Here is a 22,222-nt window from a genome sequence, read left to right as displayed (position 1 = left end):
CCTGTATTTGTGATGTTTCCTCAATTCATGGAACTCAAGTTTCAGTTTTTTCCCCCCCACCAATATCAACCCTTGCCTTCACGTGATACATCTGACTTTTCATTCTGGATCGCTGTCTGTATCTCCAGGAAGGGCATGTGACAAAATATTCATTTCAAGTCCACAGGCACCCACCCCTGTTTCAACTTCTTCCTACCATGTAACCTGTAAGGATTCTGCGATCCCAGTTAACCCCCTCTGCATTTGCTGTGATTTGACCTTTCACATGGGTGCTGTTTGGGATGGTGGCCTCCTTGAACTCTGTCCTACCATCCACCATATATGGTAGATGCACAAAAGTCTGAGGTCCCAATTTCCTGCACTTTTCATCTCTCTATTTTCTTGGTCAAAGCAAAGACAGTTTTCTTCTTGTTCCTGCTTTCCATTCCATCAGATACCTCAATGAACCCATCATCAGTTTCTTTCAAAGGAATTCCATGAATATACACAATGCCTTTTAACTTTCTAAATGGCTCACTCCTTTAATCCATAGGACTACATCCCATCTTCAACAACCAGTCCCTTTCTCCCAACACTTTCCAATGCAACCTCTGGACTTTTCATTTGTTTCCCTTTATCTAGCAAATACGTAGTCACTTGCTCTTCTAATCTAGTGTATGGCACTCTTTCCTCATTGCTATATGGATCACCTTTCTGCTTTAGTCTGCAGAAAAAGTTTCCAATTGCATATACAGTTGCAAGTAAAAGTTCATGAAACCTTTGCAATTACCTGGTTTTCTGAATTAATTACTCATAAAATGTCTCATCTTCATCTAAGTCACAATAATAGACAAGCACCATCTGCCTAAACTAATAACACACAAACAATTGTACTTTTCATATCTTTATTGAAAACATTGTTTAATTATCCACAGTCCAGGCTGGGAAAAGTAGGTGAACCCTTGTATTTAATAACTGGTAGAACCTCCTTTAGCAGCAGTAACCTCCATCAACCGATCAGACTTGTACAGTGGTGAGGAGGAATTTTAGACCATTCCTTCATACAAAACTTTTTCAGTTCCTTGATATATCTGAGATACCTTGCATGAACAGCCCTCTTCAGGTAGTGCACAGTATCTCAATTGGCTTAAGATCTGGACTCTGACTTGGCCATTCTAAAATATGAGTTCTTTTTAAACCATTCTGTTGACTTACTCTTGTCTTCTGGAGCATTGTCTTGTTGCATTATCCAACTTCTGTTAAGCCTCAGATGACGGACTGACATTCTCCTGTAAAATGCCATGATACAATTTTGAATTCATTGTTCCCTCAACGATTGCAAACTGTCCAGGCCCTGAGGCAGAAAAGCTGCCCCAAACAATGATGCTGGTGTGCAGTGAGGTTCTGGTGCACAGTGCCCTTTTTCCTTTAAACATAGCGCTGTGAATTTTTGCCAAGAAGTTAACTTTTGTCTTATCTGTCCACAGAACATTGTCCCAAAAGCATTGTGGAACATCCAGGTGGTCTTTTGCAAACTTGATGTGCAGTAATGTTTTTGCTATTTTTTTTTTTTTTTGGAGAGCAGTGGTTTCTTCCGTGATGTTCTTCCATGAGCACCATTCTATAGATCCCTGCAGGTCTGTTGCTGTTACCCTTGGGTTCTTTTCCACCTCTTTCACCACTGCACGTTCGGCTCTTGGTGTGATCTTGGCAGGATGCCCATTCCTAGGGAGAGTAGCAATAGTACTGAGTTTCCTCCATTTGTAGACAATTTCTCTGACTGTGGACTGATGAACACTCAGGTCTTTAGAAATGCTTTTCTAACCTTTTCCAGCTTCATGCATCTCTACAATTCTTCTTGAAAGTTGATTTGATTGAGGCATGGTGCATATAAACAGATCTTTCTTCTGAAGAGAAGGCTCTGTCAGTAACCTGACATTGAGTCTTTTTATAAGGCAGGGCACCTCTACAACCCACACCTCCAATCTCATCTCATTGATTGGAACACCTGATTCCAAATAGCTTTTGCAGAAGACATTACCCCAGAGGTTCACATACATTTTTGAACCTAGGCTGTAATTGTTTAACTGGTGTACTTGGTATTGATGAGAAGTCAAAGAATTGTTAGAAGATTTGGCAGATGGGGTTGGTCTATTTTGCGACTTAGATGAAGATCAGACCACATTTTATGAGTAATTAATGCAGAAAACCAGCTAAGTGCAAAGGGTTCACACACTTGAAACTGTAGTTCAATTCTCTGCCCCACTTCCATTTATGAATGTGAGGTCTTCATCTTTTTGGGCACATTGCAGCTTGTATTGATAATGATTTTGAGTAACCCATTTTCTAGGTTGGTATTAGAACTGGCCAATTATGATGCACTATTTTCCATCTGAAATATTAATGTTTTTTCTCTCCTAATGTAGCCTGAGCATTTCTAATGTTCTTGTGGTACCAATTCTGTCAGCTGTTACCTGTATGTCACTACTTTACATTGTTTTATTTCTAATACTACTTATTAATACATCATCCAGATGGCTCCATAAATATTAGAATCATCTGGGCAGCTGTTGCCCCTCTTTCACAAGGAAGGTTTGCTGTGACAAAACCATTCTACCTGAATGGTTAATTATTTCAAGCATCGCCAGTGCACATTTGTTCTGTATCTTATTTATTTCTATCATTGTTGAACTGTCCATTCTCTTCTCCCACCTTGTGGATGTTCATTTCCTACCATCCTGTATTTAGTGAAAACAATAATAAGGTCCACAGTGGTCAGTGCTGCTACCTTGCAGTTGTAGAAACTTGGGTTTGATTAAGTTTGGGGAGCTTGCATGTTCTCTCCAACTCAAGGGTATTTTGTTTTCTTCCACATGCAAGTTACAGTGACCATTAACCTACCAATGTGCGAGGTTTGGGTTTGTAGGTTAATTAGCTTACCCCTCAGGAAGGGTGATGGGGCAAGTAAGTGGGAAGGAGATAATCATTGATGGGAAGAAAGATTAAAATAATAGGATAAGTCTAGGCTTAGCATGGATGGATATGATGAGCTGAGAGGCTGTTTCTATGCTGTATATATCAATGATTCTAAATGAATAGATTCTTTGTCCTATTTTCCAAAAGATAATTTTTGTACAATGATGTAAAACTGTTTAAAATCCAACAAAATTGGATGTTGCTTCATAAGCCAATTAGATGCTACCAGCTGAGTCTCTAAATATAGAAGCGAACCTTCTGTAAGAAAACTTAATTCAATATTCTAACTTTTGCATATTTCAGAAGAGGTTTTAGAAATGCATCTTAGAATTACTGGAATGAATTTTATAAATTTGTATCAAATTTCCGTTCTGTAATGTATTAGTACCTATAAAGAGTGAGCTGTCATTGTTTAAGACTACTTATTGACAGCTTTCCATTTTAAAACATGAACATCAGAGAGAAAACAGAATTATATGGCCTCTGAGGAGAAAATGCTTGTTCAACAAATACTTCTGGCCTTAACCCTCTAGAGATCTTGCATTTATTGTGCAAGTTTCATTTTATAGCTTAAACAAGTTTTGGATATAAACTTGCACTGGGACTGCAAAACAGTGTATGAGAAGTTGGTTTGCAATATACTAGTACATTGTATTAGGGTGTTGACCTTTAGACCTCCATAGGAATGACTGTAGGATCATTACAATGATCCAGGTTAGATACAATTTGAGATTGCTCATTACTATAAATTAACTTTTAGTTACAGTTGCCTTTCTGGCATCCAACCACTGGTGGTATCCTGTCAGTGGACTAAGAATATATATGTTGTGTTACGATGATGTTTCAACAATTTGTGGGCAACAATGTAAGTTTCATGGGTGTTTAAATAATTTCTTAATGGTACTGACTCAAGTGTAGTGGGTGTTAAAATAGATATGACAACAGCTGTCATATGTTCCCAGTACTCTGAACAATCATATTCTTAGCCAACTATGAGATTTGTCAGAAGGAATTTCAGTACTTGGTCTTGAGAGGAAAGCCAAAATGTTATACTTTTGCAAATCCTTAGCTGTGTGCTTTTAATAATAACCAGATGGAGTAGAATTGCTTGCGTAAGAACACTCCACCTTTATCTCCAACCAGCATAGTGTATTTTATCTTTGTACTAATACTTTCTCATACTGAAGTCATAAATTAAGACTTGATGATTATCATTATTTCAAAGGTCTGCACTTCTTAACCAGGAAAAACTGAAAATATTTGAGAAAGGAGAAAGTATTAAAAACACCAAGACTGCTAGAGGTGAATTCTTTAGCTTTCCATGAACCCTAGTACCAGAAAGCAAATTTAGATATTTCAGCTTAGCCTAATGACTCAAATGGTAATGTTAGTGAAGATAATGCCTCAGTGGGGCTGTGACAATTATTGTCATAAAAGGCAATGTTTAATGCAAACTGAATGGAAAGATGTTTTCAAGAATTTCTTAGAATTTGTATTAAATCCTTAAGAGTTTACGGAGATCTGGCATGACATCTAAAACCTTGACAAATATCTGTAAATGTGTAGTGGAGAGCGTAATGATTGGCTGCATCATCGCCTAGTGTTGAAGCACCAAATCCTGCAAAAGGTGGTGGATTCAGCCCAGTACATCACAGGTAAAACACTCCCAACGATTTAGCACATCTACATGAAATGCTGTCGGAGAAAAGCAGCATCCATTATCAGAGATCCTCTCTACCCAGGCCACACACTTTTCTTGCTGCTGCCATCAGGCAGAAGGTACAAAAGCCTCAGGACTCAAAAGCACCAGGCAGAAGAACAGTTAGTACCCCCCCCCCCCCCCAGAACTATCAGACTCGTGAACAAAGGGATAACTACACTCACTTGCCCATCCCACAAGCAATGATTTTACTTTAACTACTCCTTATTTCATGTTCTTGTTATGTATTGCTATTTATATTTGCATTTACAGTTTGTTGCCTTCTGCACTTTAGTAGATCTTTCATTGATCATGTTACAGTTACTATTCTGTAGATTTGCTGAGCATGTCTGCAGGAAGATTAATCTCAGGATTGTATATGGTGACAAATATGTACTTTGCCAATAAAATTTACTTTGAACTTTCAGGTTAGAGTAAGCAGATAATTGGCCACCTGTCTTCAAAACCCTAGGGTACTCTAAACTTTTTGGCTTGGGTAGACAACAGTTCAGAAAGTACGCATGAAGTGAAAATAGTTTTTGAAAATGTCTTTATCAATAAGCTGAAATGTCTCCCTTTTTGAGTGTGTCGGGATTCTGAGTTATTTGAGAACTTTTTTCTTTTGAGTTGTGCTTAAGTGCATGGCTTATGTAAATGTTCAGCCATTTACTGAATTTTGGCTGGATTTCCACTTTAACTTGAGTGTTTTGATCTCTAGTGAATTTTTTTTTTAAAAAATGTAGTACTGGGAAGGATTGTTGAAGAGATGCATTGTTTATCTGCGTTTTTACCTCAGATTAAAAGAATCATCAGTTTGAGACGGTGGCTCGGGTAACCGCAAAGAAATGCTTTTCGACCTTGTGGGGTAATGTGTAGTAAAACAAACTTTGCCAAAATGTAGCCATAAAATAAGTTGGTTTATACCCAGTTGGTATTCATTCAGCATCTTTTGTACTTTAAATTCCTCCCCTCTTCTGCCCTTCCTCCCCTCTTCTGCCCTTCCTCCCCTCTTCTGCCCTTCCTCCCCTCTTCTGCCCTTCCTCCCCTCTTCTGCCCTTCCTCCCCTCTTCTGCCCTTCCTCCCCTCTTCTGCCCTTCCTCCCCTCTTCTGCCCTTCCTCCCCTCTTCTGCCCTTCCTCCCCTCTTCTGCCCTTCCTCCCCTCTTCTGCCCTTCCTCCCCTCTTCTGCCCTTCCTCCCCTCTTCTGCCCTTCCTCCCCTCTTCTGCCCTTCCTCCCCTCTTCTGCCCTTCCTCCCCTCTTCTGCCCTTCCTCCCCTCTTCTGCCCTTCCTCCCCTCTTCCACTTTTTATTTACTTGCATCCTTGTTCTCTTCTGACTGATCCATGTATTTCTCCCCTCTTGTCTCAAAGCCCTCCCACCCCCCGGACAGAGTTTTCTGTTGTACAGCATTCATTAAAATATATTCTTTTAAACATGGTCCTCTGGGAGCCATCAGAGTTGCTCTTGATTTAAGTTTCTCAGAATGAAAACAATCTCGTTCCAAGGCAGCAATGACTTCAATCCTCTATGGACTACAGATCAGTAACAGAAACATGTTCATATGTTGTGCCGATGCTGCTGCCCGCAGTACTCTGTTGAAGAATTTTAGAATGTTATGGGTCACCTAAGAAGTTTAAATTCGTGAAAGTGCAATTTTTAGTAGTATTTTTAAATAAGATTCCATAAACCACCACATCAGTCAAGCCAGTAGTATTGTATCACATTGAATTCAAGTGATACTTTTAATTGTCACTGTTAATGGAATCATGATACAGTTTTTTTAAAAAAGACCCGTAACTTAAACCAGGGGAAAGGGTGGGGAGGTAATTTGATAGACTAAACTGGTTTTTGAATTGAGCCTAACCTTTTGCCATTGTCTATTTTCTGGCAAAGAATTTCCCAGTTCTGCAGTTTACTCATTCTCTGGGGCATTCACTTTCGTGCATGACCTTGACTTGTTAACTTTTGGGTAATATACAGTACATGTTATCAGGTTTCAGTGAGGTAGTGCAAGTATTTGTCACAGGTGTTTGTTCCTCTTTTTGGCTTTAGTTGAGTATTTGAACTTAGTGATAATTCTGGAATTTTCAGAAATGAACTTATGACTTCAGTAGAATGTGTTTATATACATTTCCTCTCAAGCTTGGTATAAATTCTATTGATTAAAAATAATAAGAAATAACTTTGATAAAATGTTTTTTTTTCTTGCAGGGAAAATTCATTCGAATCAATTTTGATGTCACTGGCTATATTGTTGGGGCCAACATTGAGACCTGTATCCTCTTCACTGCTGCCTTTTTGGGAGGGTAGTGGCAATGGAATGCTGTGGGGTTACACAAAATAAAATGTGGTCATGTCTGTATTTGTGTAGGGCATTTTTAACACTTTTTTTACATTAGCATACTATAGTATAACGGATAATATAGAGGGGTGCAGAGGAGATTTACGAGGATGTTTCCTCGATTGGAGAGCGTGCCTTATGAGAACAGGTTGAGTGAATGTGGCCTTTTCTTGGAGTGAGGGAGGATGAGAGGTGTATAAGATGAGGAGAGGCATTGATCGTGTGGATAGCCAGAGGCTTTTTCCCAGGACTGAAATGGCTAACGAGAGGGCATTGTTTTAAGATGCTTGGAAGTAGGTACAGATTGGATGTCAGAGGTAAGTTTTTGCTGGTGATGGTGGTGGAGGCGGATAGAACAGGGTCTTTTAAGAGACTCAAATAGGTACATGGCACTTAGGAAAGTAGAGGGCTATGCAGTAGGGTAATTCTAGAGCAGGGTAAATGGTCGGCACAACATTGTGGACTGAAGGGCCTGTAATGTGCTGTTCTATGTTCTATTAGCATGCTAAACTGTATTTGACTATTATGGTATGAGTGGAGAAAATGCTTTAAATATCCTTGCAACATTGGTATACATTCACTTTCAAAGCAGATGAATTTTACCCAGCAGCCATTCTTGCTCTTTCTGAAACCCTAAAAACTGAAGAAAAATGAGAAAATGTTACCTAGCTGAAAAAGGCTGTTACATCTTTTGGGCTGAAGTATAATAACGAGGGTTTACATAAAGCCATTTATTATATCCCAGTGGCATATAATGGTCAGATCTATGCACCATTGATTAAGAAAGATATAGTGTCACCAGACATTGCGGAGATGGCTTAAATAATGGAGTGTGAGAAGTCTGCAATGTGGAGAGTATTGACTGGCGCTTTTTTTTTTTAACTGCAAAGAAGGCTAAAGAAGTTCGATCAAAATTGGTTTGGAAGTAAAATTGAAATGGTTTCCATGGGCAGATGGGTTGAAAGCCACATGATGCTAATTTAAGGGTAACTCTAAAAAGGAGTAAAAGAGGAAATGAGAGGAAAATTGTATGCAGCAAATTATGTTCTGGAATTCATTGCTGCAAAGATTGTTGGAGCAGATTAAAAAAATGTTTTAAATACAATTTGAGTTCTTGTTGCTCTAATTAAATCCTTTAATAAAATTGACCTGTGGAATTCCATTTAAATGAAAGATTCTAATTTGTGCTTCAAGTTTGAGTGAAATAAGTGGTTAAATATCAATTTCAATTATGTTCATTACATGTTAAATGCTCATTTTGGCTTAACGGGTTTTCATTGATAGGCAATTGTGGTCTGGCTTTTCACATGGCATATTAAAACATTCTGTTTAGCTGTTCAAAATTGGTTATGAAATAGTGAAATATAATTGTTCAAGTAAAGGACCTGGTAATCTTTACCTTCTAAACTCAGTCAGACTGGTCTATTAATTTCAACTTTGTTTACCTGTGGTAGGCAATTTGTAATTGCAAGTAGTCACTCACTGGTTTGATAAACCTTTGATCTGTTGAGCCCAAATTCCTGATTTCTTGTGAAGCTCTTAAACCACCTGCACAAAAATCAACCTTGGATATCAGTTTGATTTTGTTAACTAACCTATAAATACACATTTTTAGGTAAACAGGTGTCCTCTATAATACATTCAGAATTCTTTTGGCAAAGTTTGTTAATTAGGATTTTGTCCACATCGTGATGTAGATTGCTGCAGATATTTCCGCATTTTGATTGGAATAACGGATCATGTTTTCGTTATCGCAATTCATCCAATGATTAGACTTGACTTTGACAAGATCTTCTGGAAAAATCCCGTGCAATACGCCAAGCAAAGGAAGAACGAACATTCCACATTTTCTATCAGCTTCTTTGTGGAGCGGGAGAACATCTTAAATGTAAGTCAGTTCTGTTACAAACTGAGTGTATTCTGTACCCTCTCCCCAGCTAACACCTCTCCCCCGCCATCAATCCATCTCTACCTGTCTGTGTCTGGCTTCAATGTTTTTCCACTAGTCAAAGCTAGCTACATCAGAGCTTGGGTACAGAAAAGTACCTTGTGATGGGTTAGAAAATCAAGGGCAGGCATGGTTCAGGAACGTTAATCAACATTTCTTTCTGAACATTATTGGCAGTGAGACATCTGGGATTGATTTTTGACTTGATTTTAAGGGTTTGTTCTCAGAAGTGGTTGCAAAATACTCAAGTTGGAAAGTTTACATGTTAAAATTAGATGTTATCCATTATTGATATGCACAAAATTTTCTGAACAATATGGAAAGCATCACTGCTTAATTTTTATGATGCAAATACTTTGGCTGCTTTGAGAGAACTGGAATGCTTTAGTGTTGACCTATTGCATAAAGTTACGTAAATATGATTTTACAAGGTTTTGTCAATTAAATTCATATTCTATTAGAATTTATGGGTGTTGCAGAATGATTTGTATCTACCATTTCCTTCACGTTTATTTTTATTTCTTCTAATTGCTTAAGACGTTAAACACTAACCATACAGACTAACTTTAATCCTGTGTCAGTGCTGTTGGCTCCTGTTGGCCTTAATCTCCTAACTAGTTAAGAGGACCCTATAGCACACAGTGAAGTTCTGTAAGACTTGATTTTCAATGGTTTGAATGTTAGTGTCGGGGCAAAGGTAATTGTTAATGGTACCCAGATTGATGAAGTTAAAAGTGCATGGTCAAAAAGTAGTGAATGGAATTTGATCTTGTAAAATAAGGTCTTGTATTTGGGAAGGGCATACAAGGTGAGGGGATGCTACAGAAAATGGTGGAATTGCGAAGTTCAGATGAACAGATCCTGGAGTGCATCTTCAAAGATGTGTGAAGATAGCAAGCCAAGTATTGCTCCATTGGCTGAGATGCGGAATGTCAGAACAAGGAATCTGCAAAGAGGACTTGACCACAGTTAGATTACCTGGCTGGTGGTGTCGTGGCAACCACATCGGACTTCGAAGTGAGAGGTCCCAGGTTTGAATTAGGCCGGCTCTTCGCATGCTTTCCATTGGTGCTAGGTTGAGCATGAACTGGCAACTGGGCCTTGTAAAGCTCAGACACAAATGTTAAAGAAGTGGCAGGGTTGTTGCCGATGCTACATGTGGTGCAGAAAGGAACAACAACGTAGCTGGAGTAAAGTGTTCTGGCTGCTGTAGCAGAGGATTGATGTGAATCACAGTAAAGAGGGAGCAGAAGAAATCTGAGCAATGTGGCAAAGCTGAAGAATTTTAGTAATGATCATTTGCCTATACTGAGGTTCTTTCCTTAAAGTTGACTGATAATGGGTATATGAAATTGAGATCTAGACAGGAAGGACCCATTTTTCTTTTGGGGGTGTTAATAATCAGGGCTTGTGGGCTTATGTTAACTTGATACAATTGAGGGGGGAAAATAGACAGAGGTTGTGGTAAGGGCAGGTATCTAGAACTTGCTGCTCAGAAGCACTTTCAAACTGTCACCATGCTTCAAAGTACCTTGTTGAGGCTTTGAAGAGCTGAGGTTAGGAATGAGAATTGGCATTAACCTCTATTTCTGATGTTCTTAATACAATTTAAATTGGATTCTTGAATGGTCTCATTTTAATTCTGCAAACCTCTTCTATGTTTTGGTAATAGTTAGCTTTCCTCTGAGCTCTACTGCTCAAATGTCTACATGGATTTAACTGGTTGAGGTTCAAATCTGGTTTCCACTGCCAAAAAAAAAAAGTTTATTAATCTGTTAGTATAAAACGACTGAATATTTAGAATCTTAAGCCAGCCCATCATTACTTGAGAGGTCATTGTAAAATGTGAGATGGTTGGAGAGTCGGGGAGACTTGTGTTTGAGGCAAACTTGTTTAAATTGTCAACCTGAAATGTATGTTATGGAATTCTTCCCATTTTTAAATAAATTATTCCCCATTCAAAAATAAATTTTGCTGGGAGGATCCTGCCCTTTCTACATTACACTGTCTTAATTTGCAAGTAATTATTACTATGAAATATTGGAAGTTTTTAAAAAAAAAAAAATGTACTTTTACATTCAGCTGATCTGCTCCTCGAAGGATTCAATAACTACCGGTTCCTATCCAATGGGTATGTTCCCATCCCTGGGCAGCAAGAGAAGGACAACTTCCAAGAAACCATGGAGGCAATGCACATCATGGGTTTCTCCCATGAAGAAATCATGTGTAAGATGCTGCTGGCTACATTTATAACCAGTCCCTGTGCAAGTGCTTAAAGTTTTTTGTTAAACTATTCTATGGGTAGCTGTGTGGTGAGAAAGCAATGAAGGCTAATTTTTAAATGATTTTTGAGAAATGAGAATTTAAACAGGACAACATTGTCTGGTGGCTGGTTAACAAATAGAGAGAGTCATTAATAATAGAACCTGGTGAGGTTACACTTAAAATAGTTTTTGGTTCATGTCAGAAATTATAAGTTTTATGTATAAATGGTTCAGTAACAAATGTAAATGGCAAACTCCCTGGGAATTTTAATTTCACCTTTACTTGAACTGCCCGCAAACAGCACAACTAATGGAAAACACTGCTGTAGATTTTAATAACATTTTCGTCTTGTGGACTTCAACATTTGCTGATATCAGATACCTAAAATGGGAGAGAAGAAATAGACATGCTTTGTGCACTAGTTATAGTGCATATGGAAGATCTTAAATGTAAAGATTAAAGTCAATGTGTTAACATTTGTTAGGCATATTGTGCTCTGGATTTATCATCTGGGAGAAATGTTTTGCATATAAATTAAATGATGTTGAGATGCAATTAATATAAATGCAACCTCAGAAAAATCCATTCCATTTCTCTTCTCTCAATACCTCATTATTTTCCTGGCTTAGTGATCTCGTGTAGAAAGTTGTTTCTGGTACCTTGTACATTAAGAATCAAGCAGTTAGGAAAACTGGTTAGGAATGGGATTCTTTTTCCCCTGCAAGCTAAATAGATTTGAAATCAATAGTTTGATTTTTAAAATGCAGGAGTGTTTTTTTTTTCATGAATCAACTGGCCAAAATTTTTATAAAAGCAGACAATTTATAAGAAAAAGCTAGGAAGATTTGGCAGGCCAGTAGCATTGACCTAAAATGTTTACATATTGGCTGACATGAGTGTTCCAAATTTGTTTTTATTTCAGATTTTGTCTTACTTTGTTAGTTATCCCTGCAATCTAGTTTCTGTACTTCATGGGAAAATAATACTAATTTCTTTGTGTTCACACTTGCCCCAACTTGCAGTGTAATATGGGAGCTGTGGCTAAAAAATAAAGATGAAAAGGAACTGCTATGGAAAGCAAACAGCAGATTATTAATTCCTTCAATACAATAATGCAGTATGTGATTGAATGAAATAGTCTAACTCTTAGTGTAGCTTTAGCTCTAGCCATTTCAATGTATGAGCAATCATTATAGGTAGATATAATTGGGGACAAGCTAAAAAGGTGAAAAAATGCAGTTCAGGTACACTATTTTCTCCTTTTACTAACCACGCTCGTAACAGTATTGTGTCCAAGATTATATTGTGTTAAAGTTTGTTCTGTGTATTTCAGCACCTCAGTAAGAAAGTATCAACATCAAACAATACTACTGGATGGGCAAGCTTGCTTACCTGGCATGAACTGTGGTAGAATTTGCCAAGTCTACCTCCCAGATGAATATATATTCACGCTTAAGAATATTCAAATATTTGACATTTGGATTCCTTCCATCCTTTTAACTTGTAGTTTCCGATGTTTGTGTAGCCAGTGTTGCATGTCTATTATTTTGGATGGCTAGACATTTTGAGCCTGTAATGACCCAAATCTTGAATGTTAAAAACTAGAATATGTTGCTGCTATGTTGTGCCCCTGCAGGCATGGCTTGTAAAACTGTACATTCCCAATAGACCACCCAGAGCACTGCACAACTGGCAGCAGTGCTGTTGATGTAAATGAATACATAGAACAGTATGGAAAGCACTGACTGGCAATGTAAAGAGTGAAAGTACTTTGAACGGTTTAATCTTGTAAATTTCTTTTACTGTACCTAAATCTTATTTTGTTAAAAATATTCAATTAGCAAGGGCACCATTTCTTTTGAGGGAGTGGTACTGTTTAAAGTTGCATTCCTAGTCAGACTATTGCAATAGGTGCCCAGTGCTTTTAACTTTTTGTAAAGAATGTAAACATTTTGTCTAGCATCTGAACAAGAAGAAAATGCTTTTACTTTGCTTGGTTTGTCTAATATTCAAAGTTCGTTCAAATTCTGTACAAATCTAATGTTGCTCCTGCCATCTCAGTACACTGCCTCACATATATCACAAGATTTTTTTTCTTTGTTAAAGTGGTTATGATTGGTTGGAATGATAGATTTGAGGGTAAGATGCTAATATGTAACAAGAAAAATCTGGGGATTACACCATGTCATTATTTAAATTAACTACAAATTGCTATACTTCGTTGGATGGTTGATTAAATTGTGTGTTACATAAAATTCCATGATTGTTTTTATTGTCACAGCAATGCTGAAAGTGGCCTCTTCAGTACTGCAGTTTGGAAGTATTGTGTTTAAGAAGGAAAGGAACACAGACCAAGCATCAATGCCAGACAACACTGGTAGGTTATATCTGTTCATCAAGATTGTTAACATTAATTCCAACATATGGGCATTAAGCTATTTGCCATTTTTTGCAATGCAGGTAAAAATTTCCTCATGGGTCCAAAGGTATCTTGGTAAGAACCATTACTGTGGCTGCCCTGTGCTTTCTGTAAGCTCTTCACATTGTAGCCTTGGTCAAATTTCATCCACTAGCCAAAAGCTGCTAAAACTATTTGAAGTTCTATACCACCACATTGGCTGAATTAAATGTCACATCAGTGTAGAGATCCAACCAAAAGCTTCAGTTCTCCATTGCTGGAAGAAAATTGCTCCAAATTATTGGACAAAATTTTCAATCAAATTCAAATACATTCCTCAGATTTGAAGAGCAATAGCAGACAGCATCACTGAGCAATTTTTCCCTTTATATTTGTAAAAAGAAATGGAAAGAAAATTGGTTTTTGAATTTTAAGGACTTTGGTTAGACCACTTCTGCTTTAAGGTTATGGTCTCCTAGTTATAAAAACCACTGAAAAGATGAAAATTTTTGGAAAATAGTCAAAGCAAAAACCTCGAAGCACATGATAAAGCTACCTTTAGGAAAAATAACATCTGAGCGCTTGATATTTTGAAAATCCTGATATTTTGAAAATCCTGATAAGCTAGGTAAGATAGACATTGACATTTGAAACCTCCAAATAAAGACCTTAAATGAAAGGCCCTGGTGAATCCATACAAATCTCTGTATCCAAGAAAGGGCTGAAATGCGGATCGGACCACAGGATTAGAGGTAAATTTAAGGGCAAGAGTAGATTTGTCAAGGTGAAAGGAATAGAAGGATATGTTGATGGAGTTATGAATGTGGGATGACTTCCAGACATAAACTGACGTAATGTGCAATCTAAATCATGGCATCTTTCGGTTAAGTTCTGTGGTGTTACACTGGTCATCGTTGCGTACAGCTTTGTAGCACTGGAAATTATCATTCACCCGCAATGTCTCCAAAAATCATCTTTGCCTGTATGTCTACATGTCCTGTTTCCTTTGTTTGTCAGAAATGCATTGAAGTAGAGATCACCACACCTTTTAAATTGAACAATATTCCATGGTTTAATCACTTCCTCTGTGAAAGGATTTTGCCTAAGCGCACCTTGCTTTTTTGCTCACGCATATACACGATATACTTAGCTGGGTATCAGAAGGCAACTGCTGCTAGTATGATAGTTTACACCTAAAAGGAGCAGAATATCAAGTTGGGTTGGGGGATGGGGTGAAAATAGCAAAATATGTGCATAATTGTATTTCTATTCTATTCCAAATTTTGATGGCTTCAGGCCTCCATTGAAGGTTAATCAACAAACTGGCCTGTTTTTTTGTTTCATGCTAGTCTCCAGTTTGGAGTATTTTTACTTTCAGTAGTTTGCCTTCCATATTCAAAGCTAAAAATCAAAGGGAGGTTTTGTCCTTAATTACCAAGTCATTCATCATAATGATAGTGTACATAGGAAAACTTTGCCGGCATGCCTGATGAAAGGGGATTTATATTTGGACTTGAATGGAATATTATGAAATCACTTATTTCAAGTACATTATAGATTAATGAATATCCTCTTAAGCTGCTCAGAAACTCTGTCACCTGCTGGGAATGAATGTAATGGAATTCACTCGTGCTATACTCACACCACGCATCAAAGTTGGCCGAGACTACGTTCAGAAAGCACAGACCAAAGAGCAGGTACGTTGAGGCTTGTAGAGATGCAAATGAATTGAAGCTGCTGCTTTATTTGATTTTTTTTTTTAAGAAAGAATGTTTTTGATTCAAGGCTGACTTTGCAATTGAAGCATTAGCAAAGGCTACTTATGAACGCCTCTTTCGTTGGCTTGTTCATCGCATCAACAAAGCTTTGGATAGAACAAAACGACAGGGAGCTTCTTTCATTGGCATTTTGGATATTGCTGGTTTTGAAATCTTTGAAGTAAGTCCATTTTGACTTCCTAAAATCCTATCCCTTGTTTCCCAATAGTGTCATAATGTAGAAGACTCGACTAGTTTTCAGATAGACATGTACTCAATAGTATTTTAGTTAGCTTGGTTCTGAGCTTGACTGGGTGGCGAGGAAAATGATATTGGGACATAATGCTGGAACTGTAAGTTTCAATACATTCCCAGGATTAGGCTGTGATAACCTTTGAAGGGACTGAGTTTGAGATGGGAGCAGAAGTAGGAATGAAAATAAAAGAAGAGAACTTGGTGACAATTAAATCTTTTGCAAAGGATTTGGGAACACCTGTCCAGTTGCATCCTTGCAAAATTCAGTTCCCCCTTTAATCTTCTAACTAGTGAATCAATAAGGTCCCCAGTGAATGAAATCATGTTGTTGGAATGCTCCGGAAGACCTCACTTTTGATATCTGCATTTAAAACTGGTACAAGCAGCTTCTTGGAGGAAATGAAGAAATTTTTGATTTTTCTGCAATAGAAAGCAGCGGCTGCTCCCAATTTCTTGGGGTGATTCTGATCTGGGGTTGTGAATCATGGATATTTGGAAGGATGTTGGAAAGATGATTAGAGGTGAAACAATGATACTGATTGATAAAATAGGTTGGGTTTGAGTTGGGTTTAATGCTAGGTGAGTGCAGGACCTTCCTGATTTTTTTTTTGTGTGTGTTATATTTGGGCTCAATAGACTATTTGAACAAAACCTGAAACTATTTTTATTGCAGCTTAACTCATTTGAGCAGTTGTGCATCAACTACACCAATGAAAAATTGCAACAGCTGTTTAATCACACCATGTTTATCCTGGAGCAAGAGGAATACCAGCGAGAGGGCATCGAGTGGAATTTCATTGACTTTGGTCTGGATCTTCAGCCTTGCATTGACCTCATTGAAAGACCTGTAAGGATAAGAATTCTGCACATTGATTAGTTTCATAATTACTGCTCAAGGAATTAATAACTTTGCAAATTCTCCTGTACTTGGAATAAATTGGTGACATAATAGCAGATAAAGGCAGGTTATGAGGACATCACTAACAGTAGGGAGAAAAGTAATAGAAGCTGGAAATAGACAAAAGGTCAGGGACAAGGTCATATCATTTGGAATTTGCCCCATGCCCTTTCAAAACTTGCAAATGGATTCTTTTCACATATTACTAAATATTCAGGACTTCAAACTAGTGTATACCCTTTAGCCAAACAAAACGTCACAAAATTGTCCTTGTCTTTGAGTCACTCCAGTGGAGAAGCAATTTCCAGACACCATTATCTGCAAGTACTTAAAGGACATCAAAATTTTTTTTTTAAATAGAAGTCCAATCTATGGTTGCTGTGTACATACATCTATTGATGCTTCTGGACACATCTTCAGGGATGTTCCTAGAATCATTGGGTGTTTCGGGTCTTTCAACACCATACAACCACCTCCAGGTGACCCAGCCGGGGCTGATCAGACCCCAGCTTGTGTCCACATGGCTAGCTACTTATGACTCCATGGCTCCCCTCTTTTGAGCCACAGTTCTAAACATTCCTAATAACATTCTGTAAAGAAAATGTTTTGAAGGATATCGAACCAACTTCAATCTGTTAAGTATTTACTTGTTTTGCTAGGCAAATCCTCCTGGTGTGTTAGCTCTGTTGGATGAGGAATGCTGGTTTCCTAAGGCTACTGATAAGACGTTTGTGGAAAAATTAAGCCAAGAACAAGGTACTCATTCTAAGTTCCAAAAGCCAAGACAACTCAAAGATAAAGCTGACTTCTGCATTATTCATTATGCCGGCAAGGTATGTCTACTGAATGGAATGCTAAATATTGACAATAGGTTGTATTGTCTGTTTGCAATTTTAATTGAAAACCATAAATGGTCACTTGGGTCAGACAAATGCTACAAGCTGCTTTATATAGGTATGATTTTAGGATTATGACTTCACTGGATTGTAAGCTTATTGGAAGAGGTGCCAACTTGTTTAAATATAATTTCTTGCCATGCCTTGGCACAATAGATTTTTTAAGCATTAATCATGCCTCAAAATGAACAATATTATCTGGCTTTGCCTTGGGTAGGAAGCTTGCCCTGTGTTCATTCTTTCTTTCTCGACCCAGTGTAACAGTTGCATAAAAATACTTCCTTTGCAACCTTGGACGTGCATCCCTTAAAAGGAGTTGTTTTTCACTTTGTTAGTGGATCTGTGGATCACTCTTAATTTTAGCAACTTTTTTTTTCCCCTGCTCAAGGGCTTTGACCTGGTTGACTTTACTTCCCAGTCCTAATTACTCTGGACTAATTAAGATGCCTGCTGAAACAACCATTCTGAAAGTAATTGAAAGGCAATTGTATTATGGGCCTGGAGAGACCCTGTGTATGGAGGATCAAATGTACTGATGATGTTTGTGAACAAAATGGGTTCAGCTGTGTGGGGTTTAATCAGAATTTTTTCTAAGGTAAAGCAATTACAGATATTCTTTCAAGGTGCTCTGAAATGCAGCATTTTCCAGAAAGCTGTGGAAACGGCGTACAAGGAAGCAAAAATTAGTGGGAAAAATGAGGACCCTTAAAAACTTACAGAAAGAATCTAAGGAGGTCATTAGGAAAGAAAAGATGAATTATGAAAGGAAGTTGGCCATTAACATAAAGGATACTGAGTTTTTAAAATATATGATGAGTAAAAGAGTGACAAGGGTAGATATGGGACCGATTGAAAATGATGCTGGAGTAATTATAATGGATAACAGAGATGGCGGAGGAACTGAATGAGTATTTTGCATCAGTCTTCACAGTGGAAGACATGAGCAATATACCTGATAGCCAGAGGTATCAGGGAATAGAATTAGGTACAGTCAAGATAACTAGAGAGAAAGTGCTTGGGAAGCTAAATGGACTAAGAATAGATAAGTCTCCCGGCCCGGATGAGGTGCACCCAAGGGTTCTGAAGGAGGTGGCTTTGGAGATTGTGGAAGCATTGGAAATGATCTTCCAGGAATCAATAGACTCTGGCATGGTTCCGGAGGACTGGAAGGTCGCAAATGTAGTTCTGCTATTTAAGAAAGGAAGGAGGCAGCAAAAAGAAAATTACAGACCTATTAGTCTGACATCAGTGGTTGGAAAGATATTGGAGTCAATCCTCAAGGATGAGGTTATGAAATACCTCGAGGTGCATGACAAGATAGGCCGAAGCCAGCATGGTTTCATGAAGGGAAGATCCTGCCTTACCAACTTATTGGAATTTTTTGAGGTAATCTCGAATAAGATTGACAAGGGAGAGGCTGTGGATGTTGTGTATTTGGATTCTCAAAAGGCCTTCGATAAGGTGCCGCATATGAGGCTGCTTAATAAGATGAGAGCCCATGGAATTATAGGAAAGATATTGAAATGGGTGGAGCATTGGCTGATAGGCAGAAAGCAAAGGATGGGAATAAAGGGATCCTATTCTGATTGGTTGCCGGTTAATAGGGGTGTTCCGCAGGGGTCGGTGTTGGGGCCGCTTCTTTTTACGATGTATATCGGTGACTTGGATTATGGATTAAGTGGTTTTGTGGCCAAGTTTGTGAATGACACCAAGATAGGTGGAGGAGCAGGAAATGTTGAAGAAACAAAGGTTGCAGAGAGACGTAGTCAGTTTAGGAGAGTGGGCAAAGAAATGGCAAATGAGGTACAACGTTGACAGATGTACGGTTGTATATTTCGGAAGAAGAAATAATCGGGCAGATTATTACTTAGATGGGGAGAAAATTCAAAAATCAGAAGTGCAAAGGGACTTGGGGGTCCTTGTGCAGGATACCCTGAAGGTTAACCACCAAGTTGGATTGGCGGTAAGGAAAGCGAATGCTATGTTGGCATTTATTTCAAGAGGAATAGTGTATAAGAGTAAGGAGGTGTTGATGAGGCTCTATGGGGCATTAGTGAGACCTCATTTGGAATACTGTGTGCAGTTTTGGGCCCCCTATCTTAGAAAGGATATACTGATGTTGGAGAGAGTTCAGAGAAGATCTATGAGGATGATTCCTGGAATGCAGGGGCTAACATATGAGGAGCATCTGTCGGCTCTTGGATTGTATTCATTAGAGTATAGAAGAATGAGAGGGGATCTCATAGAAACGTTTCGAATATTGAAAGGGTTGGACAGAGTAGATGTGGAAAGGTTGTTTCCTTTGGTGGGTGAATCCAGGACAAGAGGCCATAGTCTTAGAATTAGAGGGTACCCAGTTAAAACAGAGATGAGGAGAAATTTTTTTAGCCAGAGGGTCGTGGATTTGTGGAATTCGTTGCCACATATAGCTGTGGAGGCCTGATCATTGAGGGTGTTTAAGGAGGAGATTGACAGGTATCTAATTAGTCAGGGTATCAAGGGATATGGGGAAAAAGCCTGAAATTGGAACTAGATGGGTGAATAGTTTAGCTCATGGGGGAGCTGCAGAGCAGACTCGATGGGCCAAATGGCCTACTTCTGCTCCTTTGTCTTGTGAACTTGTGAAATATATTCTGCAGAGTTATTTTTAAATATGCCACAAATGTGGCGCTAGGAGCAGCACGTTAACACAATGCTTTACTGTGCCAGCAACCCAAGTTCAACTCTCACCACTGGTCGTGAGGAGTTTGTACATTTTCCCCGTGACTGTGGATTCCCTCCTGGTGTGCGAGTTTCTCCCACATTCCAAAGATGTACATGGGTGCAATTGGGCAAGAAGGGCCTCTTACTGTGCTGAATCTCTGTTTTAAAAAAAAAAAAAAAAAATACCCATAATGACAAGTAATCTGTAAAATTCTTATGCTAGGTGGATTACAAGGCAGATGAATGGCTTCTGAAAAACATGGACCCTCTCAATGACAATGTTGCCACTCTCCTACATCAGTCATCAGACAAGTTTGTAGCAGAATTGTGGAAGGATGGTCAGTAGATTTATGTTTTAGATTTCATGAAAATGGTTCATTTATTTGGCTTTCTCTAAACATTAAGCTACTAATGCAATAATTGTATTAAGTTTGAAGTACATTTTAGAATTTTTTGTTTCATTGTTGATCAATTTTCAACATGGTTTTGGACTTCTGAGTAATTTAATCATCAAAATTTAGGAAAAGTTCAGAAAAAGGCTTTATTGTGAAGAATGCAGAATAAAGTTTTGTGATGAGGTTAAAGGCAGGAAGGATTAAATATCAAAGGATACAGTGCCTTGAAAAAATATTCACCCCCACAACTATTTTCACATTTTACTGTCTCATTTTCTCTACTTAAAATATATTGAAGTAGGATTTTTGAGCTAATCTACAAAGCATTATGCATGTCAAATCAAAAGAGAAATTCCAAAACCTGTCAAGAACTTACTAAAAAAAATTAAAACCCAAAGTTGTGAGGTTGAAAAAGTATTCATCCCCTTTGTAATTACAATGCTACCTTTCCTCAGGTGCAATACTACATATTACCTTAACAACTCACCCAATTCGTTGATGTAGAATATTGGAAGATCGCCTGTTGTCAATGAATTCATAAGAATAATTGCTTAGTCTCTGAAAGGTCCGACAGAGTGGTAGACCGTCAGTAGAGCAAAATGAAGACAAATGAGCATTCCGGGCAAATAAGAGAAGCACAGATCTGGGTAAGGGTACAAAACCATTTCAAAGGCACTGAATAAGCCTCTGTTCGGTGCAGTCCATTGTGGCGGGGGGGGGCGGGGGGGGGGATGGGAATGTGAAACTGCTTAGGTCAGGCCATCCCTCTAAACTTGGTCGTTGGAGAAGAATTACAGTTGTAAGAAGCTTCTGCAATGCCGACTGTCACTGAGTGAGCTGCAGAAGGTCAATGGCTGCAGCTGGAGATGAGACCCATGGTTACACAATCCCTAAGGCCTTGCACAAAAAAGGGTATTTATGGAAGCTTGGCAAGAAAGAAGGAAGTGTCACTTAGAAGATACTGTAAAGATGCAGAAGAAAGTCTTATGGTCGGTTGAGACTAAAATGGAACTTTGTGGCCTCAACACGAAGCGGTACATGTGCATCAATTGGATAGTGCCATCCCTACTGTAGAGTATGGTGAAGACATCATGCAATGGGGATGCTTTTCAACAGCAGGGACTGTAAATCTGGTCAGGATTGCGAGGATAGATACTGCTAAATATAGAGATCCTGGATTAAAAACCTGTAAGCCTCTGCCAGAAAGCATAAACTGGGGAGGAAGTTTGTCTTTCAGCAGGACAACGACCCAAAGCACACTGCCAGAGCAACCATCGGTGGTTTTAAGTGAAAATTGATGTCCTTGTGTGACTCAGAGTCCTGACTTTAAATGTACTGAGCATCTCTGGCAAGACCTCAAGATTGCTGTTCACTGCCACTCCCCAACTAACCTGGCACAGCTTTAGCAAGTTTGCAGGGAGGAATGAACAAATCTTGCTCCATCACATTGGCAAAGCTAATGGAGACTTATCCGAAAAGGCTACTGCCTATAATAGCTGCAAGAGGTAGTTCAACTAAGTACTGAACAAAGGGATGAACACTTTTGAACTTCAGGTTTTGAATGTTTAGTTTTTCATGCTTTACAGTTTTCCCTGTTTTGTGCTATACTGTGGGGGAAGAAAGGAGCATGTGATTTACAAGTAAAAATTCTCAGTTAAGTTGATCAAAATCTTTGGTGAACAAGTGGTTGGCGGCTGAATATTTTTCAAGGTAC

General features: G+C 38.5%; 1 protein-coding gene across 8 annotated transcripts in view; it reads left to right on the top strand.

The window, feature by feature from the left end:
• The window catches only part of LOC140187280 (myosin-10), a 166,509-nt gene that overhangs the window by 92,776 nt on the left and 51,511 nt on the right, over positions 1-22,222 (top strand). For all 8 annotated transcript variants that reach the window (XM_072242430.1, XM_072242429.1, XM_072242428.1 and 5 more), the window contains 9 exons: positions 6,864-6,927; positions 8,783-8,881; positions 11,024-11,167; positions 13,488-13,583; positions 15,183-15,301; positions 15,390-15,542; positions 16,290-16,463; positions 17,174-17,347; positions 20,337-20,451. In XM_072242430.1, the coding sequence (XP_072098531.1) occupies positions 6,864-6,927; positions 8,783-8,881; positions 11,024-11,167; positions 13,488-13,583; positions 15,183-15,301; positions 15,390-15,542; positions 16,290-16,463; positions 17,174-17,347; positions 20,337-20,451 (1,138 nt within the window). The remainder of the gene's footprint in view (positions 1-6,863; positions 6,928-8,782; positions 8,882-11,023; positions 11,168-13,487; positions 13,584-15,182; positions 15,302-15,389; positions 15,543-16,289; positions 16,464-17,173; positions 17,348-20,336; positions 20,452-22,222) is intronic.

The sequence above is a fragment of the Mobula birostris genome, chromosome 24, assembly GCF_030028105.1.
Source record: "Mobula birostris isolate sMobBir1 chromosome 24, sMobBir1.hap1, whole genome shotgun sequence".
NCBI lineage: Eukaryota > Metazoa > Chordata > Chondrichthyes > Myliobatiformes > Myliobatidae > Mobula > Mobula birostris.
The sequence above is the reverse complement of the archived record's forward strand: the minus strand, read 5'-3'. Positions and strand labels throughout refer to the sequence as shown.